The 19962-nt window shown below is 39.1% G+C and overlaps 1 protein-coding gene across 4 annotated transcripts in view; it reads left to right on the forward strand.

Moving 5' to 3' along the window:
• The window catches only part of RYR2 (ryanodine receptor 2), a 252654-nt gene that overhangs the window by 179533 nt on the left and 53159 nt on the right, over positions 1-19962 (forward strand). For 2 of the 4 annotated variants that reach the window (XM_060272866.1, XM_060272868.1), the window contains 13 exons: positions 1594-1654; positions 2737-2975; positions 4264-4345; positions 5794-5924; positions 7544-7864; positions 8336-8576; positions 10112-10199; positions 11229-11321; positions 13260-13430; positions 15039-15098; positions 15762-15896; positions 18216-18328; positions 18907-19021. In XM_060272866.1, the coding sequence (XP_060128849.1) occupies positions 1594-1654; positions 2737-2975; positions 4264-4345; positions 5794-5924; positions 7544-7864; positions 8336-8576; positions 10112-10199; positions 11229-11321; positions 13260-13430; positions 15039-15098; positions 15762-15896; positions 18216-18328; positions 18907-19021 (1850 nt within the window). The remainder of the gene's footprint in view (positions 1-1593; positions 1655-2736; positions 2976-4263; positions 4346-5793; positions 5925-7543; positions 7865-8335; positions 8577-10111; positions 10200-11228; positions 11322-13259; positions 13431-15038; positions 15099-15761; positions 15897-18215; positions 18329-18906; positions 19022-19962) is intronic. The other 2 variants (XM_060272867.1, XM_060272869.1) reach the window with 1 other exon arrangement.

Consider the following 19962-nt stretch of genomic DNA (forward strand, 5'->3'; position numbering starts at 1 on the left):
TGTAATTATAATTGTATATAAAATTGTAAGCCATATCAACCTTTCCTTGTGCAAAGGTCATCAGAGGTGAGGCTTATATTTATAAGGGAGAGGGCTTTTTCAGTATTAGAGTTTTTCACTAAGGAGTTATGCCTGGCACTAACTTTGCCATCTTTTAGATGCTAGATATATAGCTATCATACCATTTAGAAACATTTCAATACCCTACATATTTTTAAAAAACAGATTATTATTTTCACTTTTATCTACCGTTTGTTTATTGTTATTTTCTTGTTTTTAATTTTGGTAAGTTGCCTTGTATTCAAGGCGGTATATAAATGCTTTAAATTAATAAATTGATATATACCAATAGAATTTTTTGTTTGAAAGTAATTGGAAACAGATATATTTTTTGTATTTCTAAGCTCTATCCCTGAACATGTGGTTTAATAAATGTTTAATAATTTGATCTTCTTTAGCTACAGTTTATACTCTCCTTTAATTTTTGTTATGGATTTCAGGTTTCCTAATAAAAATTCCAGTTATCATTTAATTTCAACATATGTGATTTTTGCATAGGTTTTAGCTCATTTGCTCTCATTAAATTTGTTATGGGATTCCATTTATACAGTTAGGCTTTTTGATTTTCTTCTGGAGTCTGAAAAGAATTCTACATCAAACTTAAAATATATGCAAGGAGGACAGCAATCTTATTTTTAAGCATTATTAACCCACACATTTTAATTAGTTTTACATATATATTGGCTCAATATGGCTAAATATTGCTAGCACGTTAATATAAATGGTGTCATCACAACCTTGTTCTGTTTTTGCCGTTATGTGGAATCCACACAGGAAATAATTCCAATAACTTAGATAGCATGTTTCTGTGCTTTATGGTTTAGTTGATCATATAATACCAGTGCTGCTGTTGAGAGAAAAAAAAAAGCTCATTCCTTGGACCCCAGCCTCAATCCCTTCTATATCAAAACACCTGCAACTCACAGGAGATATAATCCCACAAAAGTGAAACAATTTTTAGAACTCACTTTTTAAAACACCTCAAAGTGCTTATGTGTGACTGAATTGATTTCTGGGTGTTTACCTTTGACTCTCACTTGAACAAAATATCTACTATATAATGGACCTTCAGGAGAGTGCTTTTTGATATCAGCATGATCAAATCCCAACTATAATTGAAAAAGGATTTCTAGAAGTTGAAAGCTCATTAATTAAGTTATTCGATATATGGGAGCTTTAGTTTCAGTAGTGGTACATACAAAGAGTGAGGAAAGGAGACTGGGGTTTCTGCTTTAGGTTGAATTACAAGCCTGCCCCGATCTTTAAGAGATACACAGTTATAAAATCACATAAATTCTGTTTTGTGTTGCTCACCACATTCATGAAATATGTTTTGTCTGCTTCAACCAGTTTTATGGTGCTTTTAATAATTGTTTCTGCTGTTGGCATTTGCTAAAAAGGTTGAAACAATCTTTTAGTTAATATTCTACCAACGATTTTCATCTGTGATGTGCATTTCCTCACTTGTTAATTCACCAGAAGAATAGTTAGAAGAAAGGAATACTATAATTACTCTCTTATCTCACCTTTTAGGAAATGATGCGACTTCAATAGTCAATTGTCTGCATATCTTGGGACAGACCTTGGATGCAAGGTAAAATGCTAAGCATAAGTTCATTGAATTATTGTTTCAATTCGAAAGTAAATAAGTCACTAAAGTTGATTTGGAACACAAAGCTCAATAGTTTATTTCATCTTTATTTATTTATTTATTGCATTTATATACTGCCTTTCTGCCCAAGTGCCCAAAGTGGTTCACCATTTTAATATTAAAACAAATAAATGATATAAAATGTTAAGTTGGTTGGGGATGGTAGAAGGGACAGTTAGCATTGATTTATTAATTGTCTTCTAAACAACCGGGATTTACACATAAGATTATTTAAAAGAGCAAAAAACAAAATGGAGAATGGAGAACTGTTGCTAATCTAAAGTATTAGTAATTACTTCAGTCAGGGGAAAGGTATCCATGCCCGTGCCCATGGAAAGGTATCCATGCCTGTGCCCATGAAAACAGCTAATCCTTTGTTTCCGGCTTCCTCAAACTCGGCCCTCCAGATGTTTCTGGCCTACAACTCCCATGATCCCTAGCTAGCAGGACCAGTGGTCAGGGATGATGGGAAATGTAGTCTCAAAACATCTGGAGGGCCGAAGTTGAGGAAGCCTGGTTTAAATGGTGAGATCTGGGACCTTTTTGCTTGTATTCTATAAAGCCCTGTGGACATTGATGGGTCATTATAAATCAACAGATAGATGAAATATGCTGAAACATTTTTCATCCTCTAGTCTTGACACTAAATTTTAGGACTAGTTTGACCTCATTTTATTCTCAGAAATGTCAGTTTTGGTCAAAATAGCTGGGTTATGCTATTATTAGAAGCTATAAGCCTGCCTTTTTGGTTCTGACAATGCAGTGTAAATATTGCCGATGTAAAATAAGCTCAAACGGCCATATGATATATAAAGTATTTTATCTACCATGGGTATGATTAATGCAGTAGTTGCATGATCTGCTGCTGCCCTCTTGTGCATTTTTCTCATCACTTACATTGATTGCTAAAGAGCTTTTTCACAGGTCTCCACCCTTCTATTTTATATATTGTGGGGGCTAAGGAATTTTATTCCTTTTGTGCATTACAGAATTTAATATTATTTTATGTGCATATAAATATGTAGGACAGTGATGAAGACAGGACTGGAGTCTGTTAAGATGGCTTTGAGGACATTTTTGGATAATGCTGCAGAGGACCTGGAGAAGACAATGGAGAATCTTAAGCAAGGGCAGTTTACGCACACTAGGAGTCAGCCAAAAGGAGTGACACAAATAATTAACTATACCACTATGGCCCTTCTGCCAGTGCTATCTTCATTATTTGAACACATTGGACAGCATCAATTTGGAGAAGATTTAATATGTAGGTATTTAAATAGAAATATGAGGTACTTCTATATCACCAAGTCTTGATTATTTTGTGTTTGACATTAATAAAGCCTGGCTACTAATATTCCAGGCATTTACTGTAGGCAGTGCCTTGATTTAGTTGCAGTTGGTCTCAATAATTTTAGCATAAAGACCCCAGGATTAATGTTATTGACTTAAACATTCTGAATTTCTATCTCTGTCTTTGGCACAGTTCTGATTAGTGATTATCTACACATATAAGAAAAATGGAAATGTCACCACACTGCCATTTGCTTGACTACGGACAGATGGCACTGTGAATTTCAGTGGGACAAGAGGCAAGCCACAGACAGCATAGGGTTGCCACATTTCAAGCAGTGAAAATCCGGACAGAACAGTTTTTGAGCAAAGTAGTTTGCCCAAAGTTGTTGAGCTTTTGGGGCACAATCAAGGAAAAAAATAAAATATGTCGTTTTTGACCTGGACATTTCCCAATTTCTGCACAGACACTGCTGCCAACTCTGGTATTCCTATGTCCAGGAAAATCTGGACGTATGGCAACTCTAAGACTGCAGCAGCTGTACTGCTCTATTTGCTCCTTCTCCTATCAGCCCTGGGATCCCTGCTCCCAGGATTTAGATTCCCAGAACAGCTGGCCAATTTAGGGTTCTGTGACTGCTACCACTCCACTTATGATGAAGAATCAGGATGAATAAGGTGGCGGCAGATGATCTGGAGAAATGAGGCTGGTAGAAGCGGATTTTTCTGCCACCACCTCCCCCTGGCAGTTTCAGGTTGGGAGGGCCTCCTGAATGAGGGTGGCTGTTGTGCAGGGGACTGTGGTGGAAGCGATGATTCTTGCAAAACAGGAGGTGGCACCTTCCATGAGTGGCACTTCAACTCATGGAAGGTAAAGGGTAAAGGGACCCCTGACCGTTAGGTCCAGTTGCAGACGACTCTCGGGTTGCGCGCTCATCTTGCTTTACTGGCCGAGGGAGCCGGCTTCCAGGTCATGTGGCCAGCTTGAGGGAGAGAAGGAGCAGGTAGGAAAGTCAGCTTTCCACAGCTCCAACCCTTTGTGTCCTAGAATTTATACTCATTCTTGGTACATGTTTGATGTAACTTTTATTTCATGATAGGATCAATTTTTGTTTTTGCATATTATAATAATTCCATACATAATACTTAACATTGTTTAAAATGGTTTCCTGAAAGATTTGTATTGCCTTCTTAGCTGTGTTTTGCATATTGGTGAAATGAATTGCCTTTAAAATGCTTTCTTTTATTTCCATTTTCTTTAGTGGAAGATGTTCAAGTCTCATGTTACAGAATATTGGTCAGCTTGTATGCTCTGGGGACAAGCAAAAGTATCTATGTGGAGCGGTAAGAGGGAAACACCAAGAACACTACCAAAAATGTCTTGTGACATTTGTGAACTTGTGAACTTTTAGGGTGGAACCCTGCCTCTGTTGCAAATCTGGAAATTTTATCAGTCACTTCAGTAAAACTGTGTACAGTGGTACCTCGACTTACGAATTTAATCCGTAACGAACTGACCTTCGTAAGTCGAAAAAATCGTAAGTCGAAGCCAATGGGGATTTTTTTAAAAACAAAACGTAAGTCGAAAAAATCCTATCTAAACTGCATCCAAAATGGCAGTCGGAACTCTGTTCATAACTCGAAACATAGCTCTATAGAGCCGTTAGTGGAGGTAACTATATTTATTTCAAACAGCAATATAAAATCAAGAGCTGAAATGGGGGTCAATATGGCCAGTAGATTGAAGACATAAATACTTATACCAGTTCATGTAATCAAAAAGTGCTCGTCTCCAAAGACCTACTGGAACAAAACAATTCTTAATTCACCTTCTAAAGGTAAAAAGTCAGGCTGTCTTGCTAGATCTCTTTAGGAAGGGGTTCTACAGGAAGAGTGCATCTGGGGATGGTGAGTCTGGCATGGATGGCATCACCGTCTGCCTGGATGGGGCGGGGGATGAGGTTGGGGAGGAAACTGGTGGCAGCACCAGATTGGCAGCAGTGGTCTTGCCAGAGCATCTGGATGGCTCTGACCTTGCTGCTGCTACCTGGCCCTGCTCTAGCCCATCCAGCTAAGCGGCAGCCGCAGCACAGGTCTTAGGAGGGCACCAATGCACTGCTCCTGGGTTCCACAATTAGGGTGCTGCTATTGAAAAGACCTGTCTCTTTCTTTTAACAATTCATCCAGCTTATGCAAAGCTTCAAATGGGTACCAATGGTACTTTTGGAATTAATTTTCCAAACAGTTTTCAAATGCTGCCCCATGCATACCACATTTCAGTAGCCTAGCCTAGCCTAGAGGTTACTATGAAATGTGTCATAATAGCAAGTGCACAATTTCCTAGGAATAGTTACAGCTGGTGAACCAGGTTTAGTTCGTTGGTAATAGCTACTTGCTACCTTCTGAGGTTTCAGCTGATGATGAGAGTCATCCTCAGCTGACATAGGTAATGGGATTACAGACCCAACAAATGGCTACTTTCTTCAGTTTATTAACCCCCTTTTTGTGTAACCCAATAAATGTTATTTAACATGCCGTATCAAGTGAACCTGCCTTGCCTTTTAAGTTGTGCATCAAACTCCCTGCTCTGAGGTCTGTTGCCTTCAGAAATAAAGTGGATGGAAATTGCATATAGGGCTCTTTCCCTGGTTGTATCCCTGTTGAGAACATTGGTTGGTGTCTACTTTACTGGCTTTCTGGTTCCAGGTGAAGATAATTATATTCTCCGGAGCTTTCAATGGGTGGTTTATTTATTTCTGCTGCTTCTCTGTCTTGAATTTTTGATTCTGCAGGCAGCGCTCAGCTTTAGGTGAATGCCTAGCTGCTTTTGCTGGTGCCTTTCCTGTGGCATTCTTAGAAACTCATCTGAACCATCACAACACACATTCTATTTACAACACCAAGACTACAAGAGATAGAACAGGTACAAAAAAAGGCTTCCAACATAAATTCCATAAATTATCCAGACACCACTGCTTATATAGATGCCTTTCATTTTATGACCTTCTTACATGTTAATGCCTGCTGCTTTTTTATATTTGCTTAGTTCCTTGGTGAGTGCCTAAACTTCTAAAGGCATATTGTCTTCAGTGGACAATATGCAGTTGAGAGGAAAGCTCAGAGTTTTCAATGGAAATCAAGGTGACTTCCTGGTAATATGGTTGATACATTGGTAGTTCAAATGTCATGATAAAACATGGTTTATTGTGATGAGAATGAACTGCAGCAGGCCTTGGGCTCACTTGACACCTCACTACTTTGGCATAAGGAGAAGAGTAGAAGCTTTTACTTTAAAAAAGGTAAAGGTAAAGGGGCCCCTGACCATCAGGTCCAGTCGTGTCCGACTCTGGGTTGCGGCGCTCATCTCGCTCTATAGGCCGAGGGAGCTGGCGTTTGTCCGCAGACAGCTTCCGGGTCATGTGGCCAGCATGACAAAGCTGCTTCTCGCGAACCAGAGCAGCGCACGGAAATGCCGTTTACCTTCCTGCCGGAGCGGTCCCTATTTATCTACTTGCACTTTTGATGTGCTTTCGAACTGCTAGGTGGGCAGGAGCTGGGACCGAGCAACAGGAGCTCACCCCGTTGCAGGGTTTCGAACCGCCAACCTTCTGATCCGCAAGCCCTACACTCTGTGGTTTAACCCACAGCGCCACCTGGGTCCCTCACTTGACACCTCACTACTTTGGCATAAGGAGAAGAGTAGAAGCTTTTACTTTAGTTTTTGATTAACAGTAGATATCTAAACCCTAAACTGAAGTTATTTCAATAAACTGGTTTGTTTTTTTTTTAAAAAAAACCCAGTTTCATAAACCATGATTTGAGGTTAACCTTGTTTTAAACAAACCATCATTATTTCCTGCTTTAGATCTCATTAGTGATAAATTCATAGTTGTGAAAGCTCATTAGAAATATGCACCAGAGATTATTGAAACCTAGGCTCCATCACAATCCTCCCCTTTCCTCTTATCTTCCCTTCTCGCTCATAAGGAGATTTTATTGATCTAAAGACAACTTGGCTATTATCTGAACTGATGAGTGAGGCTTCCAAATATGAATTGCAAGCTACAGTTTGATCCCAAATTACAATTTTGTAATTGTAATGGTTTGATGATTTGAAAGTAATAGTAAACTATGTTTTGATGAAGTAAGACAATATTTAATGAAGCCATATGTGTGAGTGAAGGAGTAGGAAAATGGAGGAACACTAAAAAATACGGTTTGTTCCCATGGCTTGGAGGGTTGCTTGAACAAAGGTTTAAAATATATGTTTTCATTTTGATTATTTAAGGTAAATAAAATTATTTGCATATTTAACAAAAAATATAAACCACTTATTAGAACAAAGAACCATTAAGTGATGTTAATAATAATGGATATTAAATCACATCTCTTCATAATGTGGATAAAAGTGTATTTTTGTCTTAACTAAAATACTAGTGATGTATGAAAGGAAAAGTCTGATCAGGATAAATATAAGCGTTCGTTTACTATTGGTGTCAAGTAAGGTTTTTTTAAAATTGTTACCAATATTCTTTCTTTTAGGTCTTGGCTTACCAAACAGTGTAGAAGAACTTTCTCCAAACATTCCTTCTCTGGAGAAGCTAATGGAAGATATTGTGGAATTAGCTGAATCTGGCATTCGCTACACACAAATGCCTCATGTAATGGAAGTTGTGCTGCCGATGCTCTGTAGCTACATGTCACACTGGTGGGAGCATGGACCAGAAAACAATCCTCACAATAGTGAAATGTGCTGCACAGCTTTGACTTCAGAGCATATGAATACCCTTCTAGGAAACATACTGAAAATCATACATAATAATTTGGGCATAGATGAGGGAGCCTGGATGAAGAAATTAGCAGGTAAAATGAAAGAAAAACAATATGAATTATTTAATTTATTTCTGCTTGGATTCCATTGCTATGCAAATACTTAATACTATTCTGGATTTTAAGCTGAACAAGAATACATTAAAAAGAAAAAAGAAATTGAGAAATGTAAATATAGATTATTTCAGCAGACAGATTTCTAATTGATTGAAGAGTGTTAAATGGAAAAGACCAGCAAGGACAAGAGGCTGTGGTATTCTAAATTAGATTTTGCAAAAGACTGGATATAAATGGAATTGAACAGAATTCAGTAGGAGATTCCAGGTTTGCATGCCTTTGAACTGAACCAGGACCCTGACAATGAAATATATGTTTGGAGGAAGAGAGTAGTCACTGGAGTATAATATACCTACTATGGGAATTTAGTTTTCTATGGGAATGCAACATCTTTTAGTGTAGTTTTATATATTAGTATGCTATAAAATTAATGAATTCCTTACATAGTGTTTTCTCAGCCTATCATAAGCAAAGTGAAGCCTCAGCTCCTGAAAACGCATTTTCTGCCACTGATGGAGAAACTGAAGAAAAAAGCTGCAATGGTTATATCTGATGAAGAACATTTAAGAGCAGAAGGCCGAGGAGATATGTCTGAGGCAGAACTCCTCATCCTAGATGAGTTCACAATATTGGCACGGGACCTTTACGCCTTCTACCCATTGTTGATTAGATTTGTGGACTACAACAGGTACATGAAGCGCTGGCTTATAAATCTATTCATTTATCTCTGGTCGGGGACAGAGGGTGACACTAGGGAGGGAGATGTCGTTGCGCCACTCCTTGGTGTGTGGAGTGCCGCAGGGCGCAATCCTCTCCCTGATGCTTTTTAACATCTTTATGCGCCCCCTTGCCAGGATTGTCCAGAGCTTTGGGCTGGGTTGTTCACCAATATGCTGATGACATTCAGCTCTGTTGATGGATGGCCATACCGACTTGGCCCCGGACACACTGACCAGATGCTTGGAGGCTGTAGCTGGATGAAACTAAATCCTTCGAAGACAGAGGTCCTCTGGCTGGGTCGGGATGGCATGGGGATGAGGGACCAACTCCCTTCTCTTGCGGGGGCCCAATTAGTGCCATTGCCTTCCGTTAAGAGCTTGGGTGCAATCCTTGACGCCTCCCTTTCTACGGAGGCGCAGGTTACTACAACAGCTAAGGCGACATTTTTTCACCTTCGCCGCATTAAGCAGTCGGTCCCTTACCTTTCCCGCCCTGACCTGGCCACAGTGATCTATGGGATGGTCACCTCCAGGCTTGACTACTGTAGCTCGCTCTACGCGGGGCTGCCCTTGAAGCTGTCCCAGAAACTCCAGCGGGTGCAGACGGGGTCCCTGCCATGGGAGCATATTCACCCAGTGCTTTTCTAGCTGCACTGGCTTCCGGTGGAGTACAGGGTCAGATTTAAGGTGCTGGTTTTGACCTTTAAAGCTCTTTACGGCCTAGGACCCTCATACTTACGGGACCATCTCTCCCGGTATGCTCCGTGGAGGACCTTAAGGTCCATAAACAGTAATACCTTAGAGGTCCCGGGCCCAAAGGAAATCAGATTAGCCTCTACTGGAACCAGGGCCTTCTCAACACTGGCCCTGACCTGGTGGAACGCTTTGTCTCCCGAGACCAGGGCCCTGCGGGACCTGATTTCTTTCCGCAGGGCCTGTAAGACAGAGTTGTTCTGCCTGGCATTTGGCCTGGAGCCAACCTGATTCCCTCCCCCATTTTCCCTTTCTTTTCCCCTTTTGTATGAGGCTGCATTTTAATTTTTTTAATATTTAATTTTGATGTATTTAGTCTCGTCGTTGAGTTGTATTTTAACCAGTTGTTTTATATTTAGTGTTAGCCGCTCTGAGCCCGGCTTTGGCTGGGGAGGGCGGGGTATAAATAAAATTATTATTATTATTATTATTATTATTATTATTATTATTAATTTCATTAAATTTATACACAGTTTGATGGAAAAACACATACCTCAAAGCAGTATTTTGCGGTTCCGCGAGTCTGTGATCCACAAGTTGTAATGTCTTCTCTGCCAGAATGATCACACAACCAGACTCCTCACTCTTTATCAGAAATGAATAGTGGAGAGAACAGGTGGGGAAGTACAAACTCTAGTCCAGAAAGCTAAGATAAATGCAGACTTTGGTAAACGCTCTCTGAAAATTTTGTAAAGTGCTTTATCTGGAATAACAAAAGTGACGAGAAACATTTTTCTTTATTTAATTTCAGAGCAAAGTGGCTAAAAGAACCTAATCCAGAGGCAGAGGACCTGTTTCGTATGGTTGCTGATGTATTCATTTACTGGTCGAAATCCCATGTAAATGCATTATTTTTGTTTATAGCAAAACAGATAGAATGCCCATCATTGTAGGGGATATGGAAAGAGAGACAATATGGCAGGAACCAATAGGTTGAGAGGAAGGTTTTGTGCAGACATGAAACAAGGAATAATTTTTAAGAAATGGTGGAAGGTGTCGTTTCTGAAAAGTCCATACCTTGTTTAGCTGGTGGCAGTTTTATACAATTCCTTAGTGAATATGTGAGTGTGCATTTATTTCCTAGCAGGTGTTTGTATTAATGCAGTGATGTGATTCAGTGAATAAAAAGGCATATGACCTGAATTGAAGCCCAAACTTCTCTGTGGAGGCACTTAAGATGGAAGCAACCGTGGCATCTCAGGATTGTTAGGAAGAGTGAACAGAGTATACAATATACAGCATTTTCCACATTTTAAAATGTTAGAAAAAAATTGTTTGTATTAGGCTTGTATTGTATCACCACTGTTACGTTTATTTGTGGATTCTGCAAATATTTATTTGTGCACCTACATTTAGTTCAATTTCTAATGGCGACTGTTTTTCACTGGTAAAGATTAGTTATACTATATTTAAATGCCTAATTTACTATATTATAAATTGAATCTAATGACTAAGATAAACTTTATACAGGTCTTGATGACTAAGATAAACTTTATACAGGTCCTGAAGTAAGGTTTGAGGGACCCAGTTTTCATATTGTGGTTAACCATAGCTAACAGATGCATTCATGATGAACCTGGCTGTTTGACTCCTCCTCCCTAGTGCATGGATGACTGAAACAACAATCCCTAGTTCATAATTATATCCAAAATAAGGCTATGGTTTGGTTTCCTCAAACTATGATTGGTAAACTAAGAACAAACCTTGGGTTTATGTTTGGAGCGAAACAGGCCACAGTCCTTCATTCAGACACTACTCTAAAACCAAGGATGGTGGTTTGATTCTTCCACACACTAGTTAGAAGGATTGAGGATGTCTTCTGATTTCTAATTTGTGTGCTTAACAAAATGTTCTTTATACAATTTCAGAATTTTAAAAGGGAAGAACAAAATTTTGTTGTGCAGAATGAAATCAACAACATGTCTTTCCTTATTACTGATACAAAGTCCAAGATGTCCAAGGTATATAAAACTACAGAAGTTGTGTGGAATTTTCTCAACATATACTGACCAACCCCCTTTTTGCTTTAAGTTGTTGCAGCAAAAACAATTTTGGAATTAATAATCTTTTACATTTCATATGCATTCTTTATACCATTACCATATTTTCTAATAATACTTTATTTAGAGATGAAAAAGAATTTTGGATTGGTGTAGGTTGGAAACAAACTCATCTAGTTTGGAAAGTGTTTTCCCATTTGTTTCTTTATTTTACAAAATGTATAGACTGATTGATAGTAATAAAACCTCTAAGCGATTAATAACCAAGTCCAACTTTCTCCAAATTACACATTTGCTCATAATGCTCATTTCCCTTTTCCTCGCAAGTGTGACAAACATTGAAAACTTGCCAGACTACTCACGTTTATGATGGAGTAGTGTAGGATTTATTGTGATAAGCTTCATAGTTGCTTGTTGCTTCTTGTTGCTTCGTTTGTTTCCACCATCTTTTTAAAACAAATGATTGAATGATAAAAATTAGTCCAGATTCCATTTACAATCTTGGTTTTTGTTGTGTGATAATCTTTTATCCCATACCCCCTTTTTGGGGTCAACTATATTGAATAGGTGACTGTTTTCGTATTTTAGTTCATGGAGCGTTGTATCCAATGGAATGGAATGGGTGTTCTCCCTGTTGTGAGACACTAGACAGGAACAAAGACTCGTGGGAAGTAGGCTGGACTCCCTCAGTTTTTCCTCCTGTCTAGATGCAGACAGTACGTTCCTCCCGGTTCTCCTGACTCAGCTAAGTTTTTTACTAGTTTCTGAAGCCCCTCTTTTCTTTAGATTTTCCTTATCCTTTCTTTCAAAGTTCTCTTTTTGGTGTTAATCACTTCGGCATGCAGAGTGTCAGAGTTTTCAGCCCTTTCTTCCCCTAAACATATTTGTATTTTCCACAAGGATAAGATGGTGCTACATTCAGACCATTCCTTCCCTTTGAAAGTGCTATCTAGGTTCCATGTCCAACAAGACAAGAACTGATTCTCCCGACTTTCTGTCCACATCCAAAACATCCTAAGGAGCAAGCCTGGCACTCCCTGGATGTGCACAGAGCTCTCAAAGTCTACCCATATTGTACAAAATCCTTAAAAAAACCTGACTCTATATTTGTATCTTTTCACTCGTCTACTGTAGGGGTTAAAGTTCCCAAAGCAACCTTAGTGAGGTGAATTCGGCCTGTATTTTCTTGGCTTATGATTCCTTTAAATTACCCCATCCATCTCACATTTTGGCACATGTTGGACATTTGTAGGGCAGCCACCCGGTCGCCATCTTCCACCTTTACCAGAAATAAAAATTGGACCAGCTGTCCTCAGCTCAGGCAGCCTTTGATCCTACGATGCTCCAACAGGTATTATAGTCAGTGTATTGCAGAGATGGGACCTGCCTGAATTGGTGACTCCACTGTGGTATGTCCCATTCCATTGGAAATGACGCCCCACGAACTAAAAATAACAACTGGTCTTACTTGAAGTGTAGTTTTGAGAGTGGGGCGTTGTATCCAATGGACCCAATCCTAGGGTGCTCTCTTATACACTGTTGGGAGGAATATGGCCTAACCTGAGTGCTAGTTTGTCACGTTTCTTGTGTTGTGTTTCCTTGCCTTTCAGATACTTAGCAATTGAGGGATTTTATTATAGAAATTTCCAGAAGGGGGAAGCAGGCAGGTATTTTTTTCTCTTTAGGGACTCTGTCAGTACCTTCTGCTTGGCAAATCCAGAAAACAGAGGGAGTCCAGCCTACTTCCCACAAGTCTTTGCTCCTGTCTAGTGTCTCACAACAGGGTGAACATCCATTACATTCCATTGGATACGATGCCCCATTCTCAAAACTACACTTCAGGTAAGACCAATTGTTCTTTTTACAACCTGAAAATGGATTTCTTCTTATATATTGCAGGCAGCTGTTTCTGATCAGGAAAGGAAAAAAATGAAGCGGAAAGGTGATCGTTATTCAACACAGACTTCCCTTATTGTGGCAGCTTTAAAAAGACTTCTGCCTGTTGGGCTCAATATTTGTGCCCCTGGTGACCAAGAACTAATTGCACTGGCAAAAAACAGATTAAGTATGGTAGGTTAACTATATAGATCTGTTTTTATCTAGGTTGGCAGAGAGGTGATGTGTTCCCTCTTACTTGTCCTATGTATTTTTCAATACCTGCCATTCTTCATAATTATTTCTATAGGGAAAATGTTTTATCCTGCGAGGTGTGTTTGGAATATAATAATAATAATAATAATAATAATAATAATAATAATAATAATAATAATAATAATAATATTTGTACCCCGCCCATCTGGCTGAGTCTCCCCAGCCACTCTGGGCGGCTTCCAGTCGAATATCAAAACAATACAGCAATAGCACAATTACAAAAGTCACAAACAATACATAAACCACATCAAAAAATACACAACCGAATAGAAAACAATTTTGTCATGAAACAAAATCTAAAACTAAGAAGACATCCTTAATACAGTTTAAAATAACATAAGTAAAAAATAACAGGAATTTAAACAAAAAACAACAACAAAACAAAATGGAGCCCTTTCTGCCCAGCAGCAGCGGCGGCAACAGTCCTTTATAAAGCCCATCAGGCCCCGCCCTGGGCCAGGTGGTGAGTGGCAGGACTGCGGCCTTCAGGCGCTGAGCAGGGGAGTCCTCCTGGCTGGTGGTTTCTTACTTTGTCTCAGATTTCTCTGCAGGGCCCACAACCAGATCTGTCCATTTCCAAACACAACTTCCTCTCCTTTCTGGGCTGATTTACCTGAAAGAAAGTCCCTTTGCACTCAATGTAGTTTCTCGGTGAGTAGGAGTGCATGACTGAGGAAGCCCCAAGTCCATCCTCTCTCCCTACTTTTCCACTTTGCTTGCTTCTTGCTTTCAGGTGTATTGGTAGCTGCCACATTTCCCAGTAGCACGAGGCACCTGCATGCAAGAGGCAAGGTTGCAGCAAAGGGGCCGAGGATGTTCCTTTGCACTGAATGGGGCTTTACTTATGGGAAGGAGCAAATGGTGACGCAGCCATGCCCCATCACAGCCCCATCACTCACTCTCCCACTTCATAAATTGACCGCATAAAAATGATGTGGTTTTACCATCACTAAACAGGATTTGGATACGGCAGACAGGATGCATAGAGCGGGGACCACTTTTTTATATATGTAGGGGTGCACTGTAAAGTTTAATGAAGCAGACAGGGGTATGAAACAAATACCACAGTTTTCAATGAGGTCCCCTTTAATGGTTCCTCATCATCCTGGGGAAAAAGTGACAAGTGGGGTGCCACAAGGTTTTTTTCCTGGGGACTTTGTTGTTCGACATCTTTATAAATGACTTGGATGAGTGAGGACTGGACCCCCCCCCACCCCCAGTTTTCTTTTTTAATGTTTGCAAAAGCACTGGAGGTCTTCTGCACACCATACTCAAAGGAAACACATGCAAAACTACAGTTGTTTCCACAGTTAACAGGGCAATTGCCACCCACACCTAAGGCAGATATTAGTAACAGAATAAACTACAATCTAATATACTGTTTTACCACCACCATTCAGAATATAAGCTGTTCTGTTTTGACTACTGGCAAATATGATTAATTTACAGATCTGTTACATAGTATTTTCAGAACTGCATGCTTGTAACAAAATGAACCTATTGATAATATGTATATTTCCTTGGCAGAAAGACACCGAAGATGAAGTTCGAGATATTATACGTAATAACCTTCACTTACAGGGCAAGGTAATGCATCTTGGTCACCCTTGGTCACCCTTAAAGTAATGCATCTTGGTCACCCTTGCATCTTCTGTATGAGGTTCAGGATACCATCTATGTAGTTGAGGGTTGTTGTTTTTTTAAAGAGAGTCAAATATCTCATGCTTTGCCCTATGTTTCATAGGAACTAACACTCTTTTGTGTAGCTGTTTTAATGGCCTTTTAGGTTAAAGCACATAATATCCAGTTTAGTTTTCTACTTATAGAGTGTACCCACAGATTACTTCTGCTTTGCTCCTTCCCTAGTGTTAGAAGGAGCAACAAATCACTGTCCTTGACTTGGTGTTACTTGTGAACCAGGGATTGTGATGGTTACACTCAAACAGACTTTGGCTTCACATTGTGGTTTGTTTGGAGTAGTATGCTACTTGTGTTGGAAAAGTGTGAAATCCGAAGGGATAGCTACATTTTGGTCCATGTATTAGCCTCGGAGGTGTGAGTTATATAAATTCTCCCCTGCTGTAGGTTGTATCTGGAGGAAAAGATGGTGTAAGACTTGACAAGCGAGTCTTGGCAACCCACACGGGCTAGTTCTGGTTAGAAGAATGGTTTATAATGGTCCTAGCAAGTTGATATTTATTTCTAATGCTTACATGCTTACATTCTTCATAAAATGCCTTCTTCCTGCAGCTTGAAGATCCTGCCATTAGGTGGCAGGTTGCTCTTTACAAAGATCTTCCAAACAGGACTGAAGTTACTTCAGATCCAGAGAAGACGGTGGAAAGGGTCCTGGATATAGCTAGTGTACTTTTTCATCTGGAACAGGTTAGATATATATATATCACTATTCTTAAAGTGTATTTTAAAAAGGCACTCAACTATGGCTTTCAAATATACTTTTTGTAGCATTGTGACAATTTGGTAATCTGGGATTCCTACCACAGTAGCAGTGACGTGGGTAGCACTGTGGTTTAAACCACAGTGCCTAGGGCTTGCCATTCAGAAGGTCGGTGGTTCGAATCCCGGCAATGGGGTGAGCTCCCATTGCTTGGTCCCTGCTCATGCCAACCTAGCAGTTCGAAAGCACATCAAAGTTCAAGTAGATAAACAGCTACTGCTTAGGGGTACCTTTACCTTTACCCTTACCTTTACCACAATAATACAGTACGTATGGAGAAAATATTATGAATCTATTTTGCTCAGAATGTGTATTTTACAGAAAAACAACTAGGAAGTGCATACGTAAATATTTTCAATACAGAGATCCACACTGTTTGCTGGCATAACTCAATGATTTTCTTTAGCTTTCATTTAAAACTTCCATGCTGTCCCTGAGTAGGATATTTAATGGCACATCGCACTAGAATAAATGCAACATGATTTAATGCTCCCAGTTTGACTGGGTTTTTTTGCAGTTATATTCTGAAACATGCTACTGACACAATAATAGAGCTTCCCTCCCATGCCAATTAGCAGCTTTGGAGTTCATGAGACTACACAGTGCAGGACGAAATGTTACTGTGATCCTGATTGGGTCACAAAATGTGTTCACTTTAAAAAATATTCACAGAGTTCCAGGTGACATGTTTGACTTTGCGTGTAGTTTGCCCCTAAATCAAAAGCCATCAAGTCTTAATGTTTTCCACTTTTCCCCAAAGCTTTCTTTTATCTATATGTGACATAAAGTACTGTACATTGTTTTGGTCTTTCTTTTTTTGATTCAGCTATTACTTTCCTTTTTATTATTACTTCCAGAAATTCCCTAGTCGGGGGAGAAAATTATTCAGAAGGGGAAGTATGGAGTGTCTTTTCATAGTGCTAATTATGTTAGCTTTACCTATTAACAGTTTTATTTACCCATGAATATATTTTTGTCTTTTAACTTATATTTTAAATCACATTTTTAAATGCCCTTTCTCATAACATGCTTGTTTCACGTTTGTTTATTCTGCACTGAGGGTTATTTTGTAATACACAATTATCATACACAATTACCTCCAACGGGTGCTTTGATTTCTTTGCCTGACTAATTAAGTTTCCATATTCACAGTATGATCCTTATGTGTTTCCCCCCATGGTAATTAGGTAAAATTGTCTCTTTTATCAGAGATCTCTTCTTTAATTTAAAAGTGACCTCACTAACATGTGATTTGAAGTACTAACTTTTGATTAATTATAAAGACCAATATTGTTTCCCAAGCAAATCTGTGGTGACCAATGTACGTAACATTTGTAAACTTCTTTACATTTTATGTTTTAGCTAATTCTATTTAACTCCAATTAACATTGAATTCTTTTCAATGGTCTTGATCTTCCTTACAAAATAAATAAGAAGTATGCCACGGGTAGTTCAAATGTTTTCTTTTACTTGTTCTAGAGATTCATTAAATGTTATTAAGATCATTTCAGTCTTTCAGGTTCAGAAAAGTGAACTATTATTTATTTTTCAAATCAGTAGTGAGGAAGTTAAAAAGAAAAGTTTTCCCCCTGCTAGTCCCTTCATCTACCACTACTACTAGAAGTAGTAAGCTATATTCCAGATAACTTTAAGCATATCCCAAACCTTCCATGTTCCCTGTGGAACATCAGCTTTGTTTTCCTTTGGACAGAAGAGTTGCACACTGTATCACAAATGACTTCTGAAATCTGATTTTTAAAAGCAGTTTCCTATGGGTCAACAGGGGAGCGGTTGTTTGAGAAACATGTTTTCAAAGACTTGCTGGGGGCATAATTTTATAGATTGTGGCCATAATATTCTGGCAAAGGTTTTAATGGGGATTACCAGAACCTTTTAAAAAGGTTTTTCATTTTGCCATTTATATAACATTTTGTTATTGCATATATATGCATTTGGTTATTGCACATAATATGCAAATTATATGCATAGTATTGCATATACCGTAATATTTCTTACATTTTAAAAACCAGTAGAGCAAGATGTCCTAACTGGGGATAGTTTGGGGACACACACTGTATTCTAGGCTTAGGGCATTTTAGATGAACCAATAAGAAGTTAACACCATACTTCAGCATACTATTTTTGGCCTGCAACTGTTAAGAGGTTTTTTTTTTTTTTAAAAAAAATGAAGCAACAGTCTAGAAGAGGTGTCTGATTTCTGATTTCTGTTTCCATGTGTGGTACAGGTTGAACATCCTCAGAGATCAAAAAAAGCAGTATGGCATAAACTTCTATCTAAACAGAGAAAAAGAGCGGTGGTAGCTTGCTTCAGAATGGCACCACTATATAATCTTCCACGGTGCGTGTGATCTTGAAGATTTGTGTATTGCTGTCCACTTAGGTATATCGCTAACTAGGAGGGGAAGGGTGAATGAGGGAATACAACTGAACAAGGATCTAAGATGGTTAACTTTAAAAATGCCTAGCAGGTTGGCTATACACTTCCTTTAAAAATTGTTGTGGGTGATCAGAGCAATCATAGCAGCTCCCAGTCAGTACAATGTAATACAATGAGAATGAAAACCATAACATTAGAAATCAATTTCAAAATTGGATCACATTCCACAAAACATCACACACACACACACCCCTCTATCATCTATCTATCATCAATCTATCTATCTATCATCTTCATATAGTCAATACATTATAGAAGGGAGGAAAGGTGACATGTAGTTTCAGATCATGCTTGTAGAATGTTAATAGTCAATGAATCCTCATATAATATTCTGTTAATTCATAATAAGCTTTATGGAATGAACAACAAAGACCTCTTTTTTAAATTGTTCACCAGTTGTAGTTATTTATTTTGCTTATTCAGTATGTTCAAATGGTCATATCATATACATACACACCAATTTCCCTTTTCTTTTTCAGGCACCGAGCTGTCAATCTTTTTCTTCAAGGATATGACAAGTCGTGGGTGGAAACAGAAGACCACTACTTTGAAGACACACTGATAGAAGATTTAGCAGTATGTTTGCAGTTCATGGTATTTAAAATCTTTTGTTGATTTTGAGGGCAGTTGCTGTGCACAGCATGGCAGTTCCAAAAGGTGGCAAAGTCAGGGAATATGCCACCAATTGCTGGAAGCAAAAGGAGGGGAGAGCTCTCTTGTGCTCTGGTCTTACTTGCTGGTTTCCTGCAGACATCTGCTTAACCACTGTGAAAACAGGGTGCTAGATTTGTTGGGCCATTGGCCTGATCTACCAAATTCTTAGGATAGGGAGCAAAGTATACTTTCCCCAGTCCCAATGGGCAATCCTGAAGAAATAAATCTAGGGCACATTGAAACTCCTGGATCAAGTGGAAACAGTGAGGAAAGCAGGCAAGAGGGAGCCCTGCAAAGGACTTTCAAACAACTAAACTAAGGATACCTGCTTCAGCAAGTAAGATCCAGAGAGGCAGGAAATTGGAGGCGGTGAAGGAAATGTGGGGGAAGATAATGTAGTCAGATCCCAAGTTCCATGCTTGGAGCTGTGATGAGCAAGCAGCAATGTGATTTTCAGACAGAAGTGATTTCAGCAAGACATGTAAGTCTTTACAGAGAAAAGAAAGTCTTTACAGAGGGTGGTGAACACATCACATGATATCATGGGCTGGGCTGTCCCCTGAGCCTGCTAGATGACATCGCAAAGGATCGTTGCCTTAGGAGAGCAAGAAAAATTCTCAGGAACGATTTACACCCTGGCCAGCACCTCTTTAATCTTCTACCCTCGGGCAGGAGATATAGAAGTATAATCAGTCGTACCAACACACTAAAATCCAGTTTCTATCCGTGGGCTGTTAGGCTGCTGAACGGAAAATAATACCGTGTTTCTCATATTATAAGTCATGTCTTATATTAATTTTTTCCTGAAAAAAACACAGCGTGGCTTATTTTCAAGGGATGTCTTAATTAAAAAATAAGTACCGGTACCGGTATCTGTACAG

This window comes from Zootoca vivipara, chromosome 3, assembly GCF_963506605.1.
Source record: "Zootoca vivipara chromosome 3, rZooViv1.1, whole genome shotgun sequence".
Taxonomy (NCBI): domain Eukaryota; kingdom Metazoa; phylum Chordata; class Lepidosauria; order Squamata; family Lacertidae; genus Zootoca; species Zootoca vivipara.